Source organism: Colletotrichum scovillei, assembly GCF_011075155.1.
Source record: "Colletotrichum scovillei strain TJNH1 chromosome Unknown Contig00007, whole genome shotgun sequence".
Taxonomy (NCBI): Eukaryota; Fungi; Ascomycota; class Sordariomycetes; order Glomerellales; family Glomerellaceae; genus Colletotrichum; species Colletotrichum scovillei.
This window is the reverse complement of record NW_023336265.1, coordinates 2,708,642-2,728,882: the sequence shown is the minus strand read 5'-3', so window position 1 is coordinate 2,728,882 and position 20,241 is coordinate 2,708,642. Positions and strand designations below refer to the sequence as shown.

General features: G+C 54.4%; 3 protein-coding genes across 3 annotated transcripts; 2 read left to right on the top strand and 1 right to left on the bottom strand.

Annotated features, from left to right (window-relative positions):
* Positions 1-585: 585 nt before the first annotated feature.
* Positions 586-6,694, top strand: HER10_EVM0007752 (RhoGEF domain-containing protein). The gene is made up of 2 exons (XM_035477297.1): positions 586-3,721; positions 3,775-6,694. Exons 1-2 carry the CDS (start codon positions 1,462-1,464, stop codon positions 6,081-6,083), a joined length of 4,569 nt encoding a protein of 1,522 aa, XP_035331618.1. The 5' UTR covers positions 586-1,461; the 3' UTR covers positions 6,084-6,694.
* Positions 6,695-7,928: 1,234 nt separating this feature from the next.
* On the top strand, positions 7,929-12,313 carry HER10_EVM0013063 (importin-beta domain-containing protein). Its single transcript, XM_035482433.1, has 4 exons — positions 7,929-8,781; positions 8,922-11,162; positions 11,211-11,338; positions 11,391-12,313. Exons 1-4 carry the CDS (start codon positions 8,444-8,446, stop codon positions 11,780-11,782), a joined length of 3,099 nt encoding a protein of 1,032 aa, XP_035331965.1. The 5' UTR covers positions 7,929-8,443; the 3' UTR covers positions 11,783-12,313.
* A 4,260-nt stretch (positions 12,314-16,573) lies between these two features.
* HER10_EVM0012068 (ion transporter) lies at positions 16,574-19,637 on the bottom strand. Its single transcript, XM_035481471.1, has 4 exons — positions 19,140-19,637; positions 18,875-19,009; positions 17,939-18,765; positions 16,574-17,878 (listed from the first exon to the last, which is right to left on the bottom strand). Exons 1-4 carry the CDS (start codon positions 19,274-19,276, stop codon positions 16,872-16,874), a joined length of 2,106 nt encoding a protein of 701 aa, XP_035331900.1. The 5' UTR covers positions 19,277-19,637; the 3' UTR covers positions 16,574-16,871.
* Between the last annotated feature and the right edge of the window lie 604 nt (positions 19,638-20,241).

The following is a 20,241-nucleotide window of genomic DNA, read 5'->3' as shown; positions in this document are numbered from 1 at the left end:
AGTCAATAGTGGGTGTTTATTCCGTCGTCTAGGACTCTTTTCTTTTTTGACTTTTTAGTCCGGATAGTATATGGTTTGTTGATGTACTGTTGTTGTCCATAGAGATCTTGAAATTATCAGTGTGTTCTCTTATCAACAAGGTAAAGAGTCTAGCCCGAGTCCAGGACTGAGGCGTTCGTCGCTTAATTCCCTCCCCTTGTCTGGCGTTTTCGTCATCCTCCCTCTCCCGCTCTCTCGCCCCCCGTCACATCTCTAACCCTCTTTGTTCTCGTCCACTTACTTGCATTTGCATGGGAGTGTCGGTGAAGAGGCACAGAGGGAAGCCAGCCCAAGAAAATCCTAGTCAGGAAGAAAAAAAAAGGACACAACCACTAGGAAGCTGACGGAGGACAAGAGGCTGGTTTCCTGGTTTCACTGCTTCTTTGGCCTGCTTCAGAAGTTGAGGATCAACAAAGGGTTCAACAAAGTTGCTTGAGAGGGCAGGCAGACTGAGCCAGGATCTCATTGTTGCGGTACTGCTGTTTAATCATTGATGGGGCCATCTTCCTGACCCCGACCAGGACCCCTCTGCCTTACGGTATTACACTCCATCAACCTTGGATTGGGCTTCACCTCTCTTGCTTGCAGCTCCATCGCAATCACAACAAACAACAACACACACAGCATACAGCGCCCCACGGACCACAGACCGCCCAGCCCAGCCCGGTGCATCCAGGCCTTGACCTCCAAACTACGGGATACACTGCTACCTTACCTTACCTTACCTTACTTTACATTGCCTACCTTACCTATCTGACGGATACCCACCGCTGCTGTCGCTGTCGCTGTATACCTGGGCTCTGTTGCTGCTGCCGTTGCTGAGGTCCCCCGTTGCTGCCCGCTGCTTTCTCCAAGTCCCAAGGTCAACCAAACCCACGGACTCGACTCGACCCCGGCTGCGCTCAACGCCAGCCAACTCACACCGACACCGACACCACCACCACCACCACTCCCACCACACGATAATTATCGCTGCGCTTGCAATCTTCATCTGTCCAACTTTGGTCGCGCTAGCCAACCTGGCAATTTGCCAACTTTTTTCCTCACGCTCTTTTGCCCCCTGATTCTTTTTTTTCTTCCCTTTGCCGGCACGTCGAAAGCCTTATTTCCATTTTGTCGACAGTCGCATCGCGAATGCCCGTTGCTACCCTTGGCCTTCAGTCATCGACTCAGCCGCCACTCGACTCGGCTCGACCACCACCACCACCTTGCGCCTGACGCGGTCGACACACACACCATACGCACACACACCACAGCATACCGAACCCGATACACTCGTTTGCCGACTTCCTACACCCCTGACGGCTCTTTACTTTCCTTTGCTTTGCGTGTTTCGGTCAGCGCCCAGTCAGCAATGACCTTGGCCCATTAAACGAGCCCACGCGACCGACCGACCGATCGACCGTATCGCCAGCCCCGACAATGGTTCGTGTCACCGAGGAGCTGGCTCTGTCCGCAGAGCAGCTCACTCTATACCATGCCTCCGACCCCCTCCTCGGACACCTGCCTGTCCTCATCTTCCACGGCGCCTCTACTACTGCCAACTACACCCTCAACAGCTCCCGCGTTCAGATCCACGTCTACAGCCCCGCCGGCTATCAGTCGTTCCCGCGCCTGACCATCCAACCCAACTCGCCCTTCTACGCCGTCGTCAACCACCTGCCGCGCGAATGGCAGGGCGACGAGATCTACCGAGGCCTCGCCTTTGGCCTCTACAAGTACTTCCAGGAGCTGCCCGAGGTCGTCAAGAACCACCTCAAGAACACATACCCGACCACGAGGGGGCGCCGCCCGGGGAGTGGGCCGGCCCTCTTTGGCGAGCAGCACGCCGCTGACCTCGCCAAGAACATGATCAAGAGCGAAAACACCGTCGAAGTTCTCGAGACGTTACAGACGGCCCTGCAGACCCAACACCTAAGCAACGTGGACGTCGATTTTGTCCTGCCTCCCGGCTCCATTGTGCCGCTGCAACCCGAAGATCTCGACGACGCGCCCGAGGATGACGACGAGTTCCTGGACCCGACTCTACGGCAATATGGAGGGTACACATCACTGGTGAAGCTTCTCGGCGAGCCTCTCTTCCTGCCCACCTCCAGATTACGGCGGGCGCCTTCTAAGCCGACATCGCTGAATCGCAGCAAGTCCTTCTCCAAGGATCAAAAGGTGGATCTGAGAATGAAGCTCGGGGAGCTGGTCGACACTGAGGAGAGATACGTGCTGAAGCTGAATGAGCTGGTGAAGCACATCGCCGACGACTTTAGACAATCTGCGAAACAGCGTGACCCGAGCAGTTTGAGCCCTTCCGAAGAAGAGCTCGAGAAGCTTTTCCCCCGGTCGGCGGATAGGATATTACAGGTCAACTCCGCCTTCATGGAGGAGCTGCGCAAGATTATGGACGACACGGAGGAGGAGGCCGTCAGGGATATGGAGGTGACAACGGTTGCACTGACGGGATCCAGGCTGGGGTCGCCATCCAAGATGAAGGATCCCACAGGCGCACTGGCGATCGCGAGGGTATTCCTTGAGTGGTTCCCGAAGTTCACAGACTGCTACCAGGAGTACATTCGCGCCAGCCAGCACTTTCCCACGCTCCTCAACTCGTTCCTGGACCAACAGTCGAGCTTCCGCCAACGGGTTCTGCAGACAGGCGAGCAGACCGTTCGCTCGATTCTCATCGAACCTGTTCAACGTCTTCCCCGATACAGTCTGCTCATCGACCAGATTGTGAGCTGTCTTCCCATGACACATCCGGCGCTGCAATCGATGCTCAAAGCCCGCGACATCATCACAAATATCTGCTCCATGGATGAGCCTATCCCAGATAAGCCGCAAGTGACGAACCGCCTGCGCAACATGGTTGAGAGTTGGCCCCTTGACCTCGAGCCCCAAGGAAGACTCATCCTTGCAGCCGACTTTGTGGAGCTCCCGGCACCCTACCGTGTGCTTGATCCGCCGGAGGCGGCGGAGCGCGCCGGTATTTTCGTCTTGTTTTCAGATTGCCTGGTCATTTTGAAGAAATTAGGGCCGAAGCCCATGTCTGGCAAGGACCTGTTGCGCGAAATTGACAAGCCTTCAGCAGCGGGTCTTCTCTTGTCCATGACGAATGCCGCCGGTGGCCAGCCATCTTACGAGCTTGCATTCACAGGCTGGCATAATTTGGCAGACGTGCGCTTCACAGAGTCGACAGACGGCAAGCTTATTTGGATGGCTTCAACCCAGGAGATGAAGGGAGCGCATGCAGGAGAGTGGGTGACGGGCACCGCTGTCACGTCGCGGTGCTTCTTGCTGGAGGAGACCTTTACGAGAGCGTCAAAGTGGACGGAAGACATTGTAAAGGCCCGTGTGGAGGGTCGGTTCTCGGAAAAGGAGCGCGAGGACCCTTCGTGGACCCTGCGTTCTATCAAAATGTCGGATAACAACCTCGGTTTCTTCGCTGCCGTCTTCCAGGAAGGTGCTGACCAGCTCATTGATGGCCGGAGGGAGCCTGCGCCAATTCGCATTGTCATCGACCACGAAAAGGGCACCAAGGGTGCGCCGATTGGACATTACGGCGTTGAGATCACGGTCAACGTCAACAGCGGCGACCTGAAGAAGGTCAAGATGGTGACAGCTGGCTTGAACGGCAAACAGTTCACAGACGATGTAGCGCTGGACGACTTCTTGCCGACGCTCACACGACGAAGTAAGATTGTGCATATCTGCTATATTGAAGTAAAATGCTAACGTTGAGCACAGTCATCCAATTGCTGGGCACGCAGTTCAGTGTGTCAAATATGCGACTGGCACCCGCGTTGGTATCATACTACACCAAGATTCTTAAAGGCCTGCCGCTCATGACGAGGGCAGAGAAGACGAGGTCGTTCCTTGCTTCTTCCCCAGTGAAGGGACTCTTCTCCAGCATCTGGGGTGGCTCAACCAACACTGAAGCACATAGCCCGCCTAAGCACAGCAGAACACCCGTGACGAATGTGTTTCCTCCACCAATTTCACGAGCAAATAGCGAAGCAGGGTCCATCTACGGCTCGGCCAGGGGCAAAGACGGGATCAAAATGGGCGGCGACGACCGCCCCGAGAACCCCCTCGTAAGACTCGAGCAGACCTTTACAGGATACGTCGCCAGTCTCCAGGCCCGCAAAGGTAGTATCATCGGGCGGATGCTGCTGAACCGATCCCTTGCCGACGAACTCTTGGTTAATGATCTCTACAACCGGCTGATTGAGAGTCCGTTTGATCTCGACGCCTCGTCCGAGTGTAGCGCAGATGTCATCTTTGTTGCCTTTGAGAAGTTTATTCGCATCGCTTGGGGCGAGCAGATGGGGCCAATTATGACGAAGCAGACCCTGGATACGTTGCTGGAACGTATGAACCGACAAGTACCAGGAAACTTTGCCGATTTTGTCAACTTCATCTTCAAGGAAATGGCGCCACAGAACCAAAGGGCATTTACGGCTCTAATCAAGTTGCTTGCTGACTTGCTCGATGGCTGTGGCAATGATGGCGACAGAGGCATCCTGACGGTTTCGTTTGCAGAACTTCTCGTTTCGGACGGTACAGCGCAAGCCTACATCAACCTGCTGGACCGTCTTGTCGAAGACTGCGATAGAATCTTTGACGATGCCGGGTTCGGCGTCAACCTGACTGTTCAACAAGCCTTCGAGTCTATGAACTCTCGTAGCGGCAAGTCGCATTCGGGATCGCTGACTTCAAATACGTCTTCAATCAGACGCAAATTCGGGTTCGACACTTTGCTGCGGCAGAACAGCAAGAACGACTCGGAGCGGCCATCCGTCTGGCGCACGCTCAGTAAACATGGTCGGCATCCTGCCTCTGCAGATGCAGCCTCGAGTTCTAGTCTATCCAAGATGACATCGTCACGGGCAAGGTCAATCGATTCGGGAACACAACCGGGGCCTAATAAGCTGAGAAGACCCGGCTCCAGGGACAGACCACCGATTGCTGGTGCTTTTGACGAGCTTCCCAGACCGAGCAGCTCGCAACGGCCTGACATGCGCCTGGAGACGATTGGTGAGCCCGACGTCGAGTCAACGCCTCCTGTCAAGTCATCAAAGAAGAAGCGGCGTAGCTCTTTATCTGATCTGCGCAGCCTTATGGAGGCGGCGACGATCACGGATCCCAGGGAGAAGATTGAGGAAGCAATGATGCCGTTGCGCATCAACAAGCAGACATCAGAAAAGTTTAACTCGACGCCCCGGATACCCTCGCCATCTAGGATACCGATAAGCCCGACATCCCAGAGCCTGCGGTCTCCTCGCATGATCTCACCGCGCCAAAAGGAGAACCCCATGTCGCCTGAAGCGTTATTTTCGTCGCCGCCAGCGCCCCCCGATCGCGAAAATACTCCCAGCCGCACACCAAAGGGACATGCTAGAGGCCTGTCCACTTCCAATATCCCAACACTCAGACCGACTCGCCCGATAGGCCCAGTCTCTCAATCGACCGACTCGATCCCCAGACCATCTACGAGTCCTGGCAAGCCACCGGGAAGCGGCAAGCTCCGCCTGCAGTCGCCGCAGAAACTTCGGGAGCGGCTGCAGACAGAGAAGAAGGCGGTTGAGGATGTCGACGCATCACTTCAGTCGGAGCTGTCTAAGATTGCCGAAGAGATGTCACGAGTCAACTCTGGTCTCGGTGGACGCACCAACACGCTGGACCTGCGCAAGCTGACAGCTTCGGTCAAGACGCTCGAGGAACGTATCCCGACGATGATGTCGGAGCTGACGGACCGACAGACGGCGATCCAACGCGACATGGAGAGCACGCTGAGAGCATCCGAGACAAAAGTCAAGAGCATCGATCAGCTGTACAGAGAATCGACGGCCGAGAACGAGCTCATGTACGAAAAGTTCAACAGCGAGCTGGGCAAGATTGTCAAGGCGCTCAAGGGCAAGGGCCGAGAAGACAAGGAAGAGCTCATCCGAAGCCTACGCGAGCACAGCGAGGAGACGGCGAGGGTGAAGAAGGAGAATGCGCGGTTGAAGAGGGAGATTGTCAGTTTGCGGACGGTCATGAAGGGTGCCGACTGAAGAAACATCTGGTCGAGCTCAAAATTGGTGTCAGAACTGCGATGCGGTACTTCACGGTACAGAGAGAGAACGAGAAAAGAGTGTGTGTATAAGATTGGACAGGGGGCTTGCGGCGTTCATTTTTTGCGGATTAGTTGCGTTGCGAGCGAGTCCATGGTTTTCTTTAACAGGTACGGGGTGTACCACTACTACAACTTGCTTACTGGTTTGATTTACTGGTATATGCAAAAAAAGAAGCCCGGCATTCGAGAACAAGCCTGAGAAACGGGTTTGATGCGGGCCTCTATTTTTCTCTTTTTCCTTTACCCGTCCAGTTGCGTCTGAGCAGGCAGGTGGGCATCAGGCAGACAAGGCAAGATGGACGGGGTAGATTACGGACAGTTTAGGGATGGTGATGGGGATTGAATGGAACGGGATGGAATAGGGACACTGGACTCTTTGGCTTTTTGGCGGATGGTTTGGACGGGTTGGATGGGATTGAATGAAGGAACGGAATGTGGGATGTGGGATGTTCTTTTTTTTCTGGTTGGTGTGTGGAGGGGAATAGGGTCTGCGGCGGTCTAGATGTTGTAGGTATTGAGAGAAGACTGAGAGCAGTGTGTGTGAGTGCGTATCCCGGATAGACTGGGTTGAATCGAAAGCATCAAGATGAAAAAAAAAAAAAAAAAAAAGGTTGTGAGCATTGAGTGAGGAGTGTGAGGAGTGTGAGGAGTGAGGATTGAGGGGGATGGAAATGTGAGAAGTGACGCCCTCTTGGCAAGTAGAGGGGGAGATGATGATTCTTGGCAAAAATCTAATGCCGTGAAGCCCAAGCTTAGGGTGGAATCGTCCTTTGGGCTGAGAGAGGATGGACCCTTTTTTTTTTCCACCGTCGTACCAACCGCTGTCCCAAGGTCACGGATCGGAAGACGGTGAACAGATGTTTCTTATTTCTTTCCCTTCTAGGTACTTTACGTCAGAGACACATTGGGCTGGCTGAAATGCCATAAGTTGAGGTGCTTGGGTACAAAGAAAGCCAGGCGTGGTACACCGCCCAGACCTCCGACTAAAGATACTCTTACATTGCGGTCCGACCCCGCGCTACCTTCCCTAGAGTGCATTTGAGGTACCTAGTGGCATCCCTCGTGAAGAATTGGGATATTTCGAGTGCTTGGTGGCATCCAATGTTTGTACCTACTTGCTGTGTAATTACCTAAGCACTGCTCGAGTTGGGGAAAGTAGGGTTTGCTAAAGGCGCAAGACGGCCCGTGCCCTTCCCTTTTCATGTTTACCTGTGTTTTTTCGCACTTGGAACTTGTAAGATTAATTCCATGGGAAGGTACCTATCTTTTAGTATCTTGCAGTGTGGTGTGGTGTGGTACCTGCCACTCTGAAAATTGCCGAGCGAACCCCTCCTTCCAAGTTCTCTCTCTCTCCATCGGGTGCCTCCCTCTTTTTGCGGGCACCGGGTTCCACTAGCAGTAGCGAGCAAGAGGTGCGGCGTTGGCTCTGGCGCTGGTCGGGGGTTTTGTTTCAATGGTGGGCTGTTCCGTCTGCTGCTGGCTGACTGCCCTGCTCTCACCACTTGTTTCCTTGTATTCGTGCCTACCTTAGGGACCTAACGAGACAAAAGCCTGTGAGGAGGTAGGTACTTTGCGCCAAGTACTTGTAAACAACCCCTCCAAAGGCAGGCACCCTGGACCTTTGCTGCCCTGGACGTACGGATACTTTGTAGAAACGTCTGGCCTGTGAGAGTGCCCGAGAAACGTGCAAGTGGGCTGTGGCACGTCCCAAGGCTCCACTCGCGCGTCTAGCTAAGGTAAACGGTAAACCAAACCACCCCGCCAAAAAGAAAGTGAGAAACATCACCAGAGAACCACCACCACCACCGCCACCACCGCCCGCCATCGCACACACACACACACACACACAATCTACCTACTCCCACAACACCTCTCCTTCCTCACACTCTCACATAACCCACGGAGTCCACTCTTCCTCACGACCACCACTTTTTAGTCTCTTTCCCCAAACCCACCGCCTTCTCTTCCCTTACCCGTCTACCTTGGGTTGAGTCAGCCACAGGGCCCCCTGCTCTACACCGCACCTCTCTTTCTTCATTCTCTCCTTCCTGGACAATATCCCGTGGGGGTCGCGCTAAGCATTTCACCTGCTTTCCTTCTCGCCTCCGAATCTCCTGGGGACGAAAGACCACCGACCCGGCGCATAACAACCCACAACGAGAAGCCCGACGCAGTCCAACAACGGACACACGCACGTCGCTCCCGACCGTCGCAACCATCATACCCAAGAGCGTATGAAGCACGGGTTATAACACACATACACACATACAGTTACGAACCCTCGAAACCGCGCCCAACATGGAGGACCAGCTGGTTTCGCTGCTGGCCAACACCCAGAGCTCCGATCAGGGTCCCCGCCAGCAGGCCGAGATCGAGCTCAAGCACGCTCGTGCGAACCCGGCCTTCCCTACCTCGTTGGCCAACATCGCCAACCACAACTCCATCGACGTGGCAATCCGCCAGGCCGCCCTCAGCACTCTGCGCCTCTTTATCGAGAAGAACTGGAACACAGAGGACAGGGGCTTTGATGAGCCCCCCGTCGACATTTCCGATACGTCACGCGAGCAGCTGCGGAATACTCTGCTCGAGATCGCCCTCAGCGATGAGGACAAGAGACCTGTCAAGGTTGCTGCTAGGTATGGTGGTGCGCTCGTCTCTGCCTAGGAGTTCCCAATTCGACGTCGCCCGAAGTATTTCGAACCCAATCGTCGTCTACAGGAAAACCCAAAGAGAGAACAACCGCCTTGCTGACTTGTGCTTTTCTCCCCATCTCTAGCTATGCTATCGGCAAGATTGCGTCGGCCGACTTCCCCGAGCGATGGCCCAGCCTACTGCCCACCGTCTTGGGCGTTATTCCCACGAGCACCGATGTCCAACTTCACGGCGCCCTGCGAGTCCTGGGCGACATTATTGATGAGAGCTTGAGTGAGGACCAATTCTTCACCATGGCGCGGGATATTGTCAAGGCAGTCACCGAAGTCGCCCTCAACGAGAACCGGAAACCCAACCTGCGCGCTCTCGCCATCTCCGTCTTCCGATCGTGCTTCGACCTCATGGATATCGTCAAGGAGGACCACATGAAGGAAGTTAGGGGCTTTGCCGAGGAGGCGCTCAAGGACTGGTACCCCTTTTTCGCCCAGGTGCTCAAGTCCCGCCTCCCCGAAGCCGCTGGCGAGCTCACCAGCAACGGCCAGCCCCCAAGCTGGAACCACATTATTGCACTCAAGCTGCAGGTGGTCAAGACTCTATTGAAGGTCAAGTCTGTCTTCCCGCACCTGCTCCTGCCGCACAGCACGAGCCTGTTTACTGCCGTCTGGGAGGAGCTCTCCCTCTTGCAGAAGCCCCACGAGGACCTCTACATCGGACACGAGGCCCAGGGCCGTCTCGAGGACTCGGACAGCCTGCCGTACACTCTGGACTTTTTGATTCTCGAGGAGCTCGACTTCCTCAACCAGTGCTTCCGCGCGCCGCCCGTCCAGGCCGAGCTCGAGGCCCAGCTGTCTGCCCACGCTTCGGCAGGGGAGACGCCCTGGATGGTCGACGTCATGAAGATGGTTGTCGGATACTCTCGCATCAGCCGCGAGGAGGAGGAGCTATGGGATATCGACTGCTCTCTGTACCTTGCCGAGGAGACTAGCGTTACGGCAAACTACACTGCGCGCACGGCATCCGGCGACTTGCTCATCAAGCTTGGCGAGTGGTACAGCGAAAAGGCAGTCGAGGGCCTGTTTGGCTACACCAAGACTCTTTTCCCCGGCGATGGGTCCACGTGGAGAAGCCAGGAGGCGTCACTTTACCTTTTCAATATGCTCCTGAGCGACTTCCAGGATATGGAGAAGCCCATCCCCGAGGCGTTGTCTGAGGCCTACCTCGGCCTGGTCGATTACGCTGTCAACCAAAACGAGCAGCCCCTCCTGAGAGCCCGAGGCTACCTCGTTGGAGGCACCCTTGCCCGTGGTTTCCAGACTCCTCCCGCTCTCTTCGACCGCATCATCCAATGCATCACCTCCGAAGAGTCCGAGGTTGTTCAGGTTGCCTGCATCAAGGCCGTCGAGGGCTTCATCCGCTCCGGCAGGGTCACGTCTGACCGCCAAGTTCCCATCATCAACGCTATTGCGCAGTACATGCAGAACAAGGACCCCGAGGAGATGGAGGATGCCGACGAGCTCCTCGTTACCCTCGCCGAGTCTCTGCGTGCTGCCATCAACATGGACACCAGAATTGTCCTCTCCCAGGATGTCCCTTCCGTCGACCTTCTCTTCATGGTTGCCAAGCTTGGCGCTTCCAACTTCCAGGCTACCATGTTGATTTGCGAGGCCTTTGAGGAGATTGTTCGCGCCCTCTCCGATACCGCTTCCTACACTGCGCTTTGCGCCAAGATTCTGCCCACGCTTACTGCGGCCTTCAACACCGCCAACGTCACCCAGGACGATCCTCTCGTCACCGTTGCTACCGAATTGCTTACTGCGCTTGTCGAGCACGGCTCCGAGCCCCTGCCTGCTGGTTTCGTCGCCGCCACGCTTCCTAAGCTCAACCGTCTGTTGATGGAGTCGAATGAGGGCGAGGTCCTCCGTCCTGGTGCCGAGTCTGTCAAGTACCTGTTGATGCATGACCACCACCAAGTTTTCGGCTGGCACGACGAGAACAACCGCTCGGGCTTGGAAGTGTGCCTTCACATCATCGACCGCTTGTTGGGACCTTCTGTCGAGGACAACTCTGCTTCTGAGGTTGGTGGACTCGCGGCAGAGCTCGTCGAGAAGGCTGGACAAGAGCGTCTCGGCCCCTTTTTGCCTCAGCTATTGCAAGCTGTTGCTACCAGATTGGCGTCTGCTGAGGCTGCTCCCTTCATCCAGTCTCTGATCCTTGTCTTTGCTCGTCTGTCTCTCGTCGGCGCTAGCGATGTTGTCGAATTCCTCAGCCAGATTCAGATCCATGGAAACACCGGTTTGCAGGTCGTTTTGAGCAAGTGGCTTGAGAACTCAGTCAGCTTTGCAGGCTATGATGAGATCCGCCAAAAGTAAGTGTCTTAGGATCAGCCTTGTGAACCAATACTGATATCTTGCAGTGTCATTGCTTTGTCTAAGCTTTACTCTCTGAACGACCCCCGTCTCGCTCAGACAATGGTCAAGGGCGACCTCATCGTGAATAGCAACAACGATGGCAGGATTATGACGCGCTCACGCGCCAAAGCCAGTGGGTAAACTGCTGAATGAGTGGACTGCCTGATTGCTAACGTCACCAATAGACCCTGACCAATACACCGTCATTCCCGCCTCCTTGAAGATTCTCAAGGTTCTCATCGAGGAGCTTCTTTCCGCGTCTGGAGCCAATGCCGCTGCAAATGCCGCAGCAGTAGCCGCCGCAGCAGAGTTCGCCGATGAGGAGAATGAAGACGACGGATGGGAGGATGAGCCCGAGACGCTCGACCTTAGCCTGGGCGGCACTAAGGCGGATCTGATGTCCTTCATCGAAGGCTCGGGTGCCCGCCAACGCGACGACGAGACGCAAGCGTACCTGACCGAGTTCTTCATGCGCGCGGCGCGCGAGAACGTGGCTAACTTCCAGGAATGGTACGGCATGCTCACCGAGGAGGAGCGAGGAAAGCTTAACGAGCTGGCTAGCGCTGCGGGCCAGTAGGAAAGCGCTGCGGCCGAGCCGGACAGCGAAGAGGAGACATGGACGGCCAGTGAAGATGAGACGACGCCTACTCCTGAGGATTATGGATGGAGGACCACGGACACGGATTCGGGTCTGCTGCGGTTCCCGCCGAAATCCGCTCGGAAGCGGTATTTGCGAAGAAAGTTATACTCTTAATGCGCGCGACGAATGCTATCAACCGCGGAAAGTTGCTAACTCTCTTGTCGTCGGCCTTTGAACACGGCGGTATATAAATAGCAGACCGACTTTACATAGTTGGATGGAAAGCACCTGCGGGTTTGGCGCGATGAAGGGAGACTGCACCAAAAAAGAAAAAGACGGGAAAACACGGAGGCCTCGGAACGGACAAACGAACTGGAACGAAACACCCTTTTGTAGATAGATGCCACAACAACCACTAGAAGACGGATGGCAAGCCCCCATGAGGAAGGCGAAGAAAAAAAAGATGAGCGATACGCTTTGGCTGTGGCTATTGTCAGTCAGTGGCTGTAGGCGCTGTGCGAGTCCGGCATGATTAGCTTAGGATCATGGTGGGTAATGGCGCAACGCTGTCGTAGATATAATGTTAGATAAAGTATTGATTGCATTTGATACCATCCTTGGTGTGCTTGTGTCTCGTTTCTGATGGCCGGCTGTGAGTAGGTTTTGCTGTGTTTTTTAAGGATCGCGAAGAGGGAACTCCATGACAGTTGAGGAATGGTGACGAAGATAGGTAGGATCCAGCCAAGTGGGCTTCGTTTAGCTGAGTGCGGTGGTTAAGCCTTTACTTCTCCGCGTCCTACGATTGCTCCGGTTTCATAGACGATCGTCCCCCTTGGAGTTTAATATTTACTTCTTTCATCTTTTAGGTCCTACTCGAGGTATAGAAGTGATTTAGTAGTTAGCGTCTTCGTAGGTGACTCAGGTATGTATATAAAAGTAATGTCCCGAGAGGAAGAAGAAGAGGAAGAGCCAAGCATTGCGTATGCTCCGGCTTGTTGTACTTGTTGTCGCACGTTGCTGCTAGCGATGAGGTAGGGGTCCAGCCTGAGCCTGGGGTCAGATTTTAGGATTCATGCTGTGGCATTACAATGGCAGATTCTATGAGGAACTGTCGGTCTCTGGCTGTTGATTGATGTGTATTCGGGTGCGTATATCCAGGGAACGTAGGATGGTGAAGTGCTTGAATGGGGGTTGGTGATTTGCCTTTTAAGTGAAGTATAGCAGAGCGGCGTTTATGCCAACGTAGGACTTCGCAACACAGCTCTGCCTCTATCGTCTACACCGATGTATCTTGCCCCTTGTCCAGGACAATGACTGGTTTCGATCTTAGGTGGCTGCTTGAGGTGCACTAAGAGGATATATATACGTATGGAAAAAGACAAAGGAGGTATAGACTCTCTCACGTATGCTGAGATTGCGGTGGCGGGCGTAGGGATTAGATGCGTCTTTTGTGAATGAGATTTACTTGCTGAGGAGGTGGGATTGGTGTATTGAACGACACCTCCTGTATCAACAGAAACGAGGCACTTGATCACCGCTATCGTTGGTGGAAGCTTGGTACGACCCTTATGACGAAGCTGTCGACATCTCATAGAGCGGCCGTTGACGACTTGAATCATACTGGTCGCCTCACATGCTCAGCTTGGCCTATCTTACATCTGACAGTGAGATCAAGCACTTGACGATGGTCAGTTCATATGTCTGGTACGCCGGCATCGGCATTGGTGAATAACACCAGGCCTGGGTTCCTTCGTCCATGTCGGTATCCAACTCTATACCTCGATACTCTAGAGCGTTTCCATGATGCTCCGTATTAAGTTCCTTTTGCAAGTGAAGTATTGTACGTCTTAGCTACCAGAGGGATAGTCTCTCTGCAATGAATAGCCTCAGTCGTTTCTACTCCCAGGATACGTAGGCCTGCGTACTGCTTTTTAATTGAAATTCTTGGCTTTTAATGTGATCGAAAAGTTCGTTATTCATGGTAGCGTGTCGCCCATATCTAGGCCCGTCCCCCGTGTACTAGTCGAACCTTAGTTTGTCTCAAGTAGGACTGTTCGATAGCTTCTTACTTCACGACACACCATAATCTACTTCTGAGAGGATCGCGGCGGTATCTAGCTGTGGAGAAGTGTCCCTTCCGTTGTAGACAGTCCTCCTCCTGGATGTGCCTCTCCATTCATCGTGTCTACGATGAGACGGATGAGGCAGCCCGGGTCATTTTCAGCTCGATGGATGACAAGGTTGTCTCATAGCACCCCATGCCCTTGTAGAAGGCGTGGTGCAGGTTTAGTCTAGATCTTCCGCGTCAACGTGATGATGCGACACGATCTCCTCTATATTTAAACACGCGTCGCTGAAACCGAAGGCTACAACAGAGCACCCCGTGGGCGGCCTGGTCCATCAATATGCGAAGAGCCGGTGGCGCCCTTCTTGCTAAGGGCGTCGGGTTTGGGAGCTTGTGGGTCTGGGGAGGTGGAAGCCGGAGTAGGATGCTGGCCAGTTAGGGGGGGGGGGGGTCAGTGTATGTATGAGAGAGGTTAGATTGCTAGCTAAGGTTTTTGTGGCACAGGGCCAATGTATACACTCCATCCAAGTCCTCTCGGAGCTTCCAAATTGGACCAGTGTGTCTCACCCACCCACAGCCGGAGCCGGAGGGCGAGGCGCAGCGGGTTCGGGAGGATAGGCGACCATTGCCTCCAGATTTCCTTGCCCGGCATACGGTGAGTATTCATCACACAATATACGCGTAGAGGTATCTTACATGTGAGAGTGGCAGATCGAGGATTGCTGTGGTTAAGCTTAGGAGCGTCATCTTGGGCATGATTATCCTTATGAGAAATTCATCCACGAATTTCGCAGAACTGAGGGATACGTTATAGCTGCGCTCGTTGCCAGTCGCTTTCGCAGCCAGCAATGACGTGCAAAGTAGACTACCAAACAGGAGCTCTAGTGAGCTTGTCTATGATATCTAAGCGTTTCCATGGCTATTCTCGAGTCCAGTGGCTTGACGTTAAAGAAATGGAAGAACAGAAGTCACGGGACATAAGTAGATTGAAGAGTAACCTTAACTTGAAACTGCCACAAGCATGATGGGTGGTGCGTCCGCTAGCTTTGCTGCTTTGCAGAATTCTCTCCCATCCTCACGCTGCGTGGTTTATACATAGTTCTCATGATTCAAATGGGTTCAGCTTGACCCCACGGGATGAACAAGCGCGCCTTGGGAATCGACACCAAGAGGGTGGAGGGTCCAGCGCCGTAATTGCACCCTGTAGCCTAGGAAAGCAACGTAAATGGAACGTATTTGTTGCAATGGCCCTTGCCGCCTCGAAGCATTGATGCATACGATGAAGTGGGTGCGGTTTTCAAGACACATTTGAGAGACTTGATCAAGGTCCCCTGGGGTGTTCCAACGTTTAGCATGGCTGCGTATACTTTGAGAGCCAGCTCTTGCGTCCCATTGATACAATGACATCAGAAGACGAAGCCAAATTCGATCAGATTGCCCCCCCCCCCCCCTCCCAGTAGGCTTCCATCGCTGTCCGAACCCATCTTTATGGCTGCGAGGTCGAAATCTTCCGTCAAGGTGCCATCGCCACTACTACCGCCGCTGTTATTAGAACTCTTTCATGCGAGAATGGCCGTGCGACTGTAGTCAGGTGACATTGATCACGCGGAAAGATCAAACTTAATCTCGACAACCCACCTGCAACATTTTTGTATTGCGTGTAAGGTAGCCAGCGAGGTGCCAAGGACGTCGGAGTTTGGTCCGATCCAACGGCGAAGCGGGGTTCGAAGATCGGCACTGAACCGGCCGGGTACCGATTCCAACTGAAAAAACGCTCACTTCCCCGAAAAGAAAACGCTCGTGCCACACGTCCGTGGAAACTGTTTCCCTGCCCGCAAATCCGACGTCTGCAACACCTGCCAAAGGGCTTCCTTCCTGACTGGGACAACAACGCCCTCGCATGACACTCCCGCCCCACTACGTCGTCTGCCGCCCACCCGCCACCCACTCACGCACGCAACTTGAGCCTTTGCCCGGCAGAAATTGACAACAATTCATCAAGGCAAGATGGCCGAGCGGTCTAAGGCGCTAGCTTCAGGTGCTAGTCAAGTAATTGGCGTGGGTTCGAATCCCACTCTTGTCACAACACGAGGCGCAAGCCTTTCCTTTTGCATTTTTATTGACTAGAGCCTTTTGGTTGTTGGAGAATCGCAGTATGAAAACCTCTTTTCGTTTTTTCTTTCTTTTTCTGTGCTAATTTGGGTGGCGTTGGCGGGGTAAATTTTTGGGTTGTGGCTGTGGATAGTGGGGGTGGCTTTGCGATACCCTTCCTCGAACCTCACTTCTTGAATTCATGGACTTGAGATTTTTCCAGAAATGGTGGGAAAAGAGGCTTTTCTCTGGGAAGAAGATCCTGCATGGTGGATTACTGTGTATCTTCATCGTGTTCAGTGGGCCCATTTCTTCAAAAGCGAAGGAAATGTGTCTGCAATTCCCTGCGTGCCTCCGCCTACAGGCAAGCTTACACCGCAGATATTGAGTGCAGCCATGTTTAGATTCTGGCACGTCACGTCCGAGAAGAAGATGCACGTTTCCATATGAAATCATAGCAAGACCAAATTTGATTCGCTAACGTACTACAACACCAGCGCTACTCGAAACACAATTGTCCCAAAATTAACAAGTTGCTCGCTTATAACTGCAAGGACCAACAGGTGAACAACCAACTCAAAAGACGTCCAATGATCACGAGAAAGCGTTAGCATCAGCATGACTACATCCAAGTCCCACATACTTTCATCTCATCCAGAAAAGAGCAAAACGCATATGCACATCGAGCTGAAACCAAAACCAAAACCAAAAACAGAAAGACAGGCACCGAAAATGCACCGGGCAATGCAGATAGATCCAACCGAGATTCTCACTGATCGACGAGACACATACACACATACACAGACGCACATGCGCGCGTGACACACACAACATCTTGACATCAATCCAACGTTGGGAGAAAGCCAGATTCAGGTAAGGCCGAACCTTACCTATCTAGACCAAAATGGGTGGACCATTGTAGTCCAGCTTTCAAGAGGAGGTAGAGGGGGAGGTACCGGGCTGCGTCTGCGACTGCAGAGCCTCGACGAGCGCGGTGAGCTTATCAATCTTGTCAGTGAGCTCCGAGATGCGCACCTCGACCACGGAGGGCGCGTCCATGTCGTCGGCTTCCGCAGCGCGGGTCTGCGGGCGCGACGAGTGGTGCGAGGAAGGGTGATTGTTGCGCTCCGCGGGGCGTGGCGACCTCCCACTAGCGCGGTATCCCGACGAAGGGCGGTTCGCCTGGAAGACACCGAGGGAGCGCTGCTTCGTGGCGCCGGTGAGGCCGCGCGGGCCCTTGAAGCCAGCGTACTCGTCCGAGTGGACGCGGCTGCGGATGCTCTCGTAGAGCTGGATCATGCCGACGATGGGGAGGTGGGTGGCCTTGAGGAGGATGATGCGGCCGTGGCGGAACTTGTCGTCCGAGGGGAGGAAGAGGCGGAGGGGGCGGAAGATGACGAGGGCGATGAGGTTGAAGGGCGGGTAGAAGTGGGTGAGGCGGTTGCTGGTCGAGGCCTCGAGGACGTAGACGCTGTAGACGTAGAGGTACTCCTCGCGGGCGTGGGTGATTACGCGGGAGAAGGAGTTGGAGAGCATACCGGTCAGGGAGCCCATGAGGAGGAAGGAGGAGAGGATGATGAACATGATCATGAGAGGGGGGCCAAAGACTTTGTCAATGTCGTCCATGATTTCGATGCCGACGTAGGAGGAGCCGAAGAAGATCTTTGTGAGGATCATGGTCATGTGAGAAAACGTGTAGGCGTCCTGGCCGATGAGGGAGAAGGTGGTGAGGAAGCCGAGGTAGATGATGACCACGAGAACCATGAACTTGATGAAATCCTTGCTCATTTCTTTCAGGCAGGGGATGAGGGTTCCCCAGTAGGGTGACAAGCTGAGGAGGGAGAACACGCGCGGGACCATGAAGAGAGCCTCCAGAGCAAAGACGTTGAAGGCGGTGTCGGTCATCTTCATGTCGTGGTTGGCAATACCGATAACGCCTGTGATGCTGTGTTAGTTCGTTGCGGGAGGGATGATCATGGGAGCAAGGAGTTGCTTACGCAGAACGGCAAAGGTGATGCCGATGCCTATCATGATCATGTCAAACAAATTCCAGATATCCGTGGCATAGAAGATGGTTCCGGCATCGGCCCACTCGCTGAGCTCATCGTAGAGGAAGGCCGCAAGCCAGACGTACAGGACGATTTCGTTGTGGGTGATGCGTTCGGTGTTCTGGGTGACGAGGACGGAGTAGTACAGGCACAGAAAGATGAAGAAGAAGAAGGCCTCCCAGAACTTGAGGTACTTGGGCACGCGCAGGCGGGAAAAGATGTCGGTCGTGTGGGCGTTGTAGAAGCGGGGCTTCTTCTCGGCGTGGACCGAGAGGCTGTCCCAGAAGATGATGTCGCCGTTCCAGATGCCCGTGACAATCTTCTGCACAACGTGCTGGCTGAGGAAGCGCTTGGCGTCGGCGACGGCGGCGATCTCGAGGGCGTTGAGGTTGGTGAAGGGCGAGGTCGGGTCGTCTTCCTCTTCCTCGTCCTGGTCGGCGTGCATGCTCATGGTGAGCCTGGAGAGGGAGGACAAGAGCTGGTAGCGCTTGGCGCTGCTTCCCGGGCGGACGGAGGCGCGGCGGCTGCCGCTGCGGTTGGACCAGCTGCCGCCGGAGAGCAGAGGGGAGTTTTCATTGCTCTCAAGATCCGCGTTGGGCGGCGGGGTGGCCGGCTCCTTTGGGTCGGGGATCTCGTAGAGGCAGAAGTCGACGGCCTCGCGCTCCGAGAGGCGGGTGAGGAAGCGCCAGGCGACAATCTCACAGGCGTTGGCGCGGGCTTCGCAAAGGCCTTTGTTGGACTCGGCCTCATCGACGGCATAGTGCCATTTCAGTGCGCTGGAATGTGTTAGATACTGAGCTGGTGTGTGGTCGGTTTATTGCTTAATCCTCTCGGGAGACTCTCGGGACAGCATAGTGAATGAGAGGCATGGGGAGATTGACTTACAGAAGGGCATTGACAATGGCCCGGTTGGTGCAGGTGGCATTCAAGTGATCGACCAAGACTCGCAACGGCTCACCGGCCTGGGTGGTACGCAGCTGCTCAAAGGTGCTCGGCAGGACAATGACATCGGTGAAGTATCTAGACCGGATCCGTCAAGTCAGCAAAAACTCGAACAACCGTTTTCCGTCCAGGGGCGGCGGGCAGCGGGAGAGCATCGCCGCTCTCAACGGGGCCTAGATCTTATGAGACGAAGGGGCGCAAAACTTACACGGAGAGCTTCTTGACGACCTCGCGGAAGGTATCGTCCGTGTCAATGTCGGGCAGCTCAAACGTGTCAAAGTGCATGGACACGGGGCTCATGTCCCGGGACTTTGGCATTTTCTTGGACTTGACGCGGATAGGCATCTTGGCTGGTGCTTACTCGGTGCCTCTCTTTCGTGTGTGTGCAACGCGATCCTGCAGCAGAGGAATGCAACTCGGATTGGCCAATTGGGAATAGCCGTGAGAAAAGATGTCTCCTTTCTTGCGGTGGTCAGCAATTCAGGGTCGCCAAGCGGTCAGCACGCCCTGATTGATCTGGTTAACAGGTACTCGGGAAGATGTGCCGCGAAATTTCTCACTTGCAGCTGCAGAAGCAAACGAGCAACGGCAACGGCATGCAGCAGCAGCAAGCAGAAGATTCCAACTCAGCCACGGTGCAAAGCGCGAGACGGAGGCGGTCAACAGAGAGAAGGGGAAAAAAAACAGGATGCTGAGAAGCGGTCGGCCGAGGACGAAGATAGCTGAGCTTCCCGTCTCCAACCAGTGCCAAAAGTGGAGTGGGACGGGAGGTCTTTGCGGCGCAGAACAGGGGTAAAGTGGACCCTGTTTTTACTGGAAACGAGGAACTTTGGTGGAGACCTGCGCGGGGTCGGATCAACTGACTGCCATTGGCCCGTGCAGGTGTCTCCGTCTGTTTGAGTCTAGCGTCAGTACATAGAACCTCAGTCCCTTAGGTCAGCAGCTTCCTTCCTTGCTAAGAATGAAAAGCTTCGCCAGGAACATCACACATCTTGGGACTTGAGCTTATCAATGCCTTCATTTCTTATCAGTCACACAGTGAGACTACCTAAGGTACTCTCCATACGAGATACACGTAGTGAGACATGACCCAAGATCTTATAGTCCACAGTGCCAAGTGAATGTCTCATATTCGCAAACGGCAGTCGATGCCAAGCTCATTACGGCATCAATTCCTCGGATTTACGTTACGTTTTCGTGGCATTGGCGATGGGCCCTTCTCTCACCAGGCCACACCCGGCTTCCAATCGTCCACTCGCGAGCCAGAGATATTTCGGAATAGGCAAGTAAGCTTTCAGACGTACCCACCC

Bases quoted from the DNA above. Each gene is read 5' to 3' on its own strand.
- HER10_EVM0007752 (XM_035477297.1), top strand. From the start codon at position 1,462: ATGGTTCGTGTCACCGAGGAGCTGGCTCTGTCCGCAGAGCAGCTCACT. The intron at 3,722-3,774 runs GTAAGATTGTGC...CGTTGAGCACAG, and splicing joins GCCGACGCTCACACGACGAA to TCATCCAATTGCTGGGCACG.
- HER10_EVM0013063 (XM_035482433.1), top strand. From the start codon at position 8,444: ATGGAGGACCAGCTGGTTTCGCTGCTGGCCAACACCCAGAGCTCCGAT. The intron at 8,782-8,921 runs GTATGGTGGTGC...CCCCATCTCTAG, and splicing joins CCTGTCAAGGTTGCTGCTAG to CTATGCTATCGGCAAGATTG. The intron at 11,163-11,210 runs GTAAGTGTCTTA...GATATCTTGCAG, and splicing joins TATGATGAGATCCGCCAAAA to TGTCATTGCTTTGTCTAAGC.
- HER10_EVM0012068 (XM_035481471.1), bottom strand. From the start codon at position 19,276: ATGCCTATCCGCGTCAAGTCCAAGAAAATGCCAAAGTCCCGGGACATG. The intron at 18,766-18,874 runs GTAAGTCAATCT...AACACATTCCAG, and splicing joins GCCATTGTCAATGCCCTTCT to CGCACTGAAATGGCACTATG. The intron at 17,879-17,938 runs GTAAGCAACTCC...ACAGCATCACAG, and splicing joins CATCACCTTTGCCGTTCTGC to GCGTTATCGGTATTGCCAAC.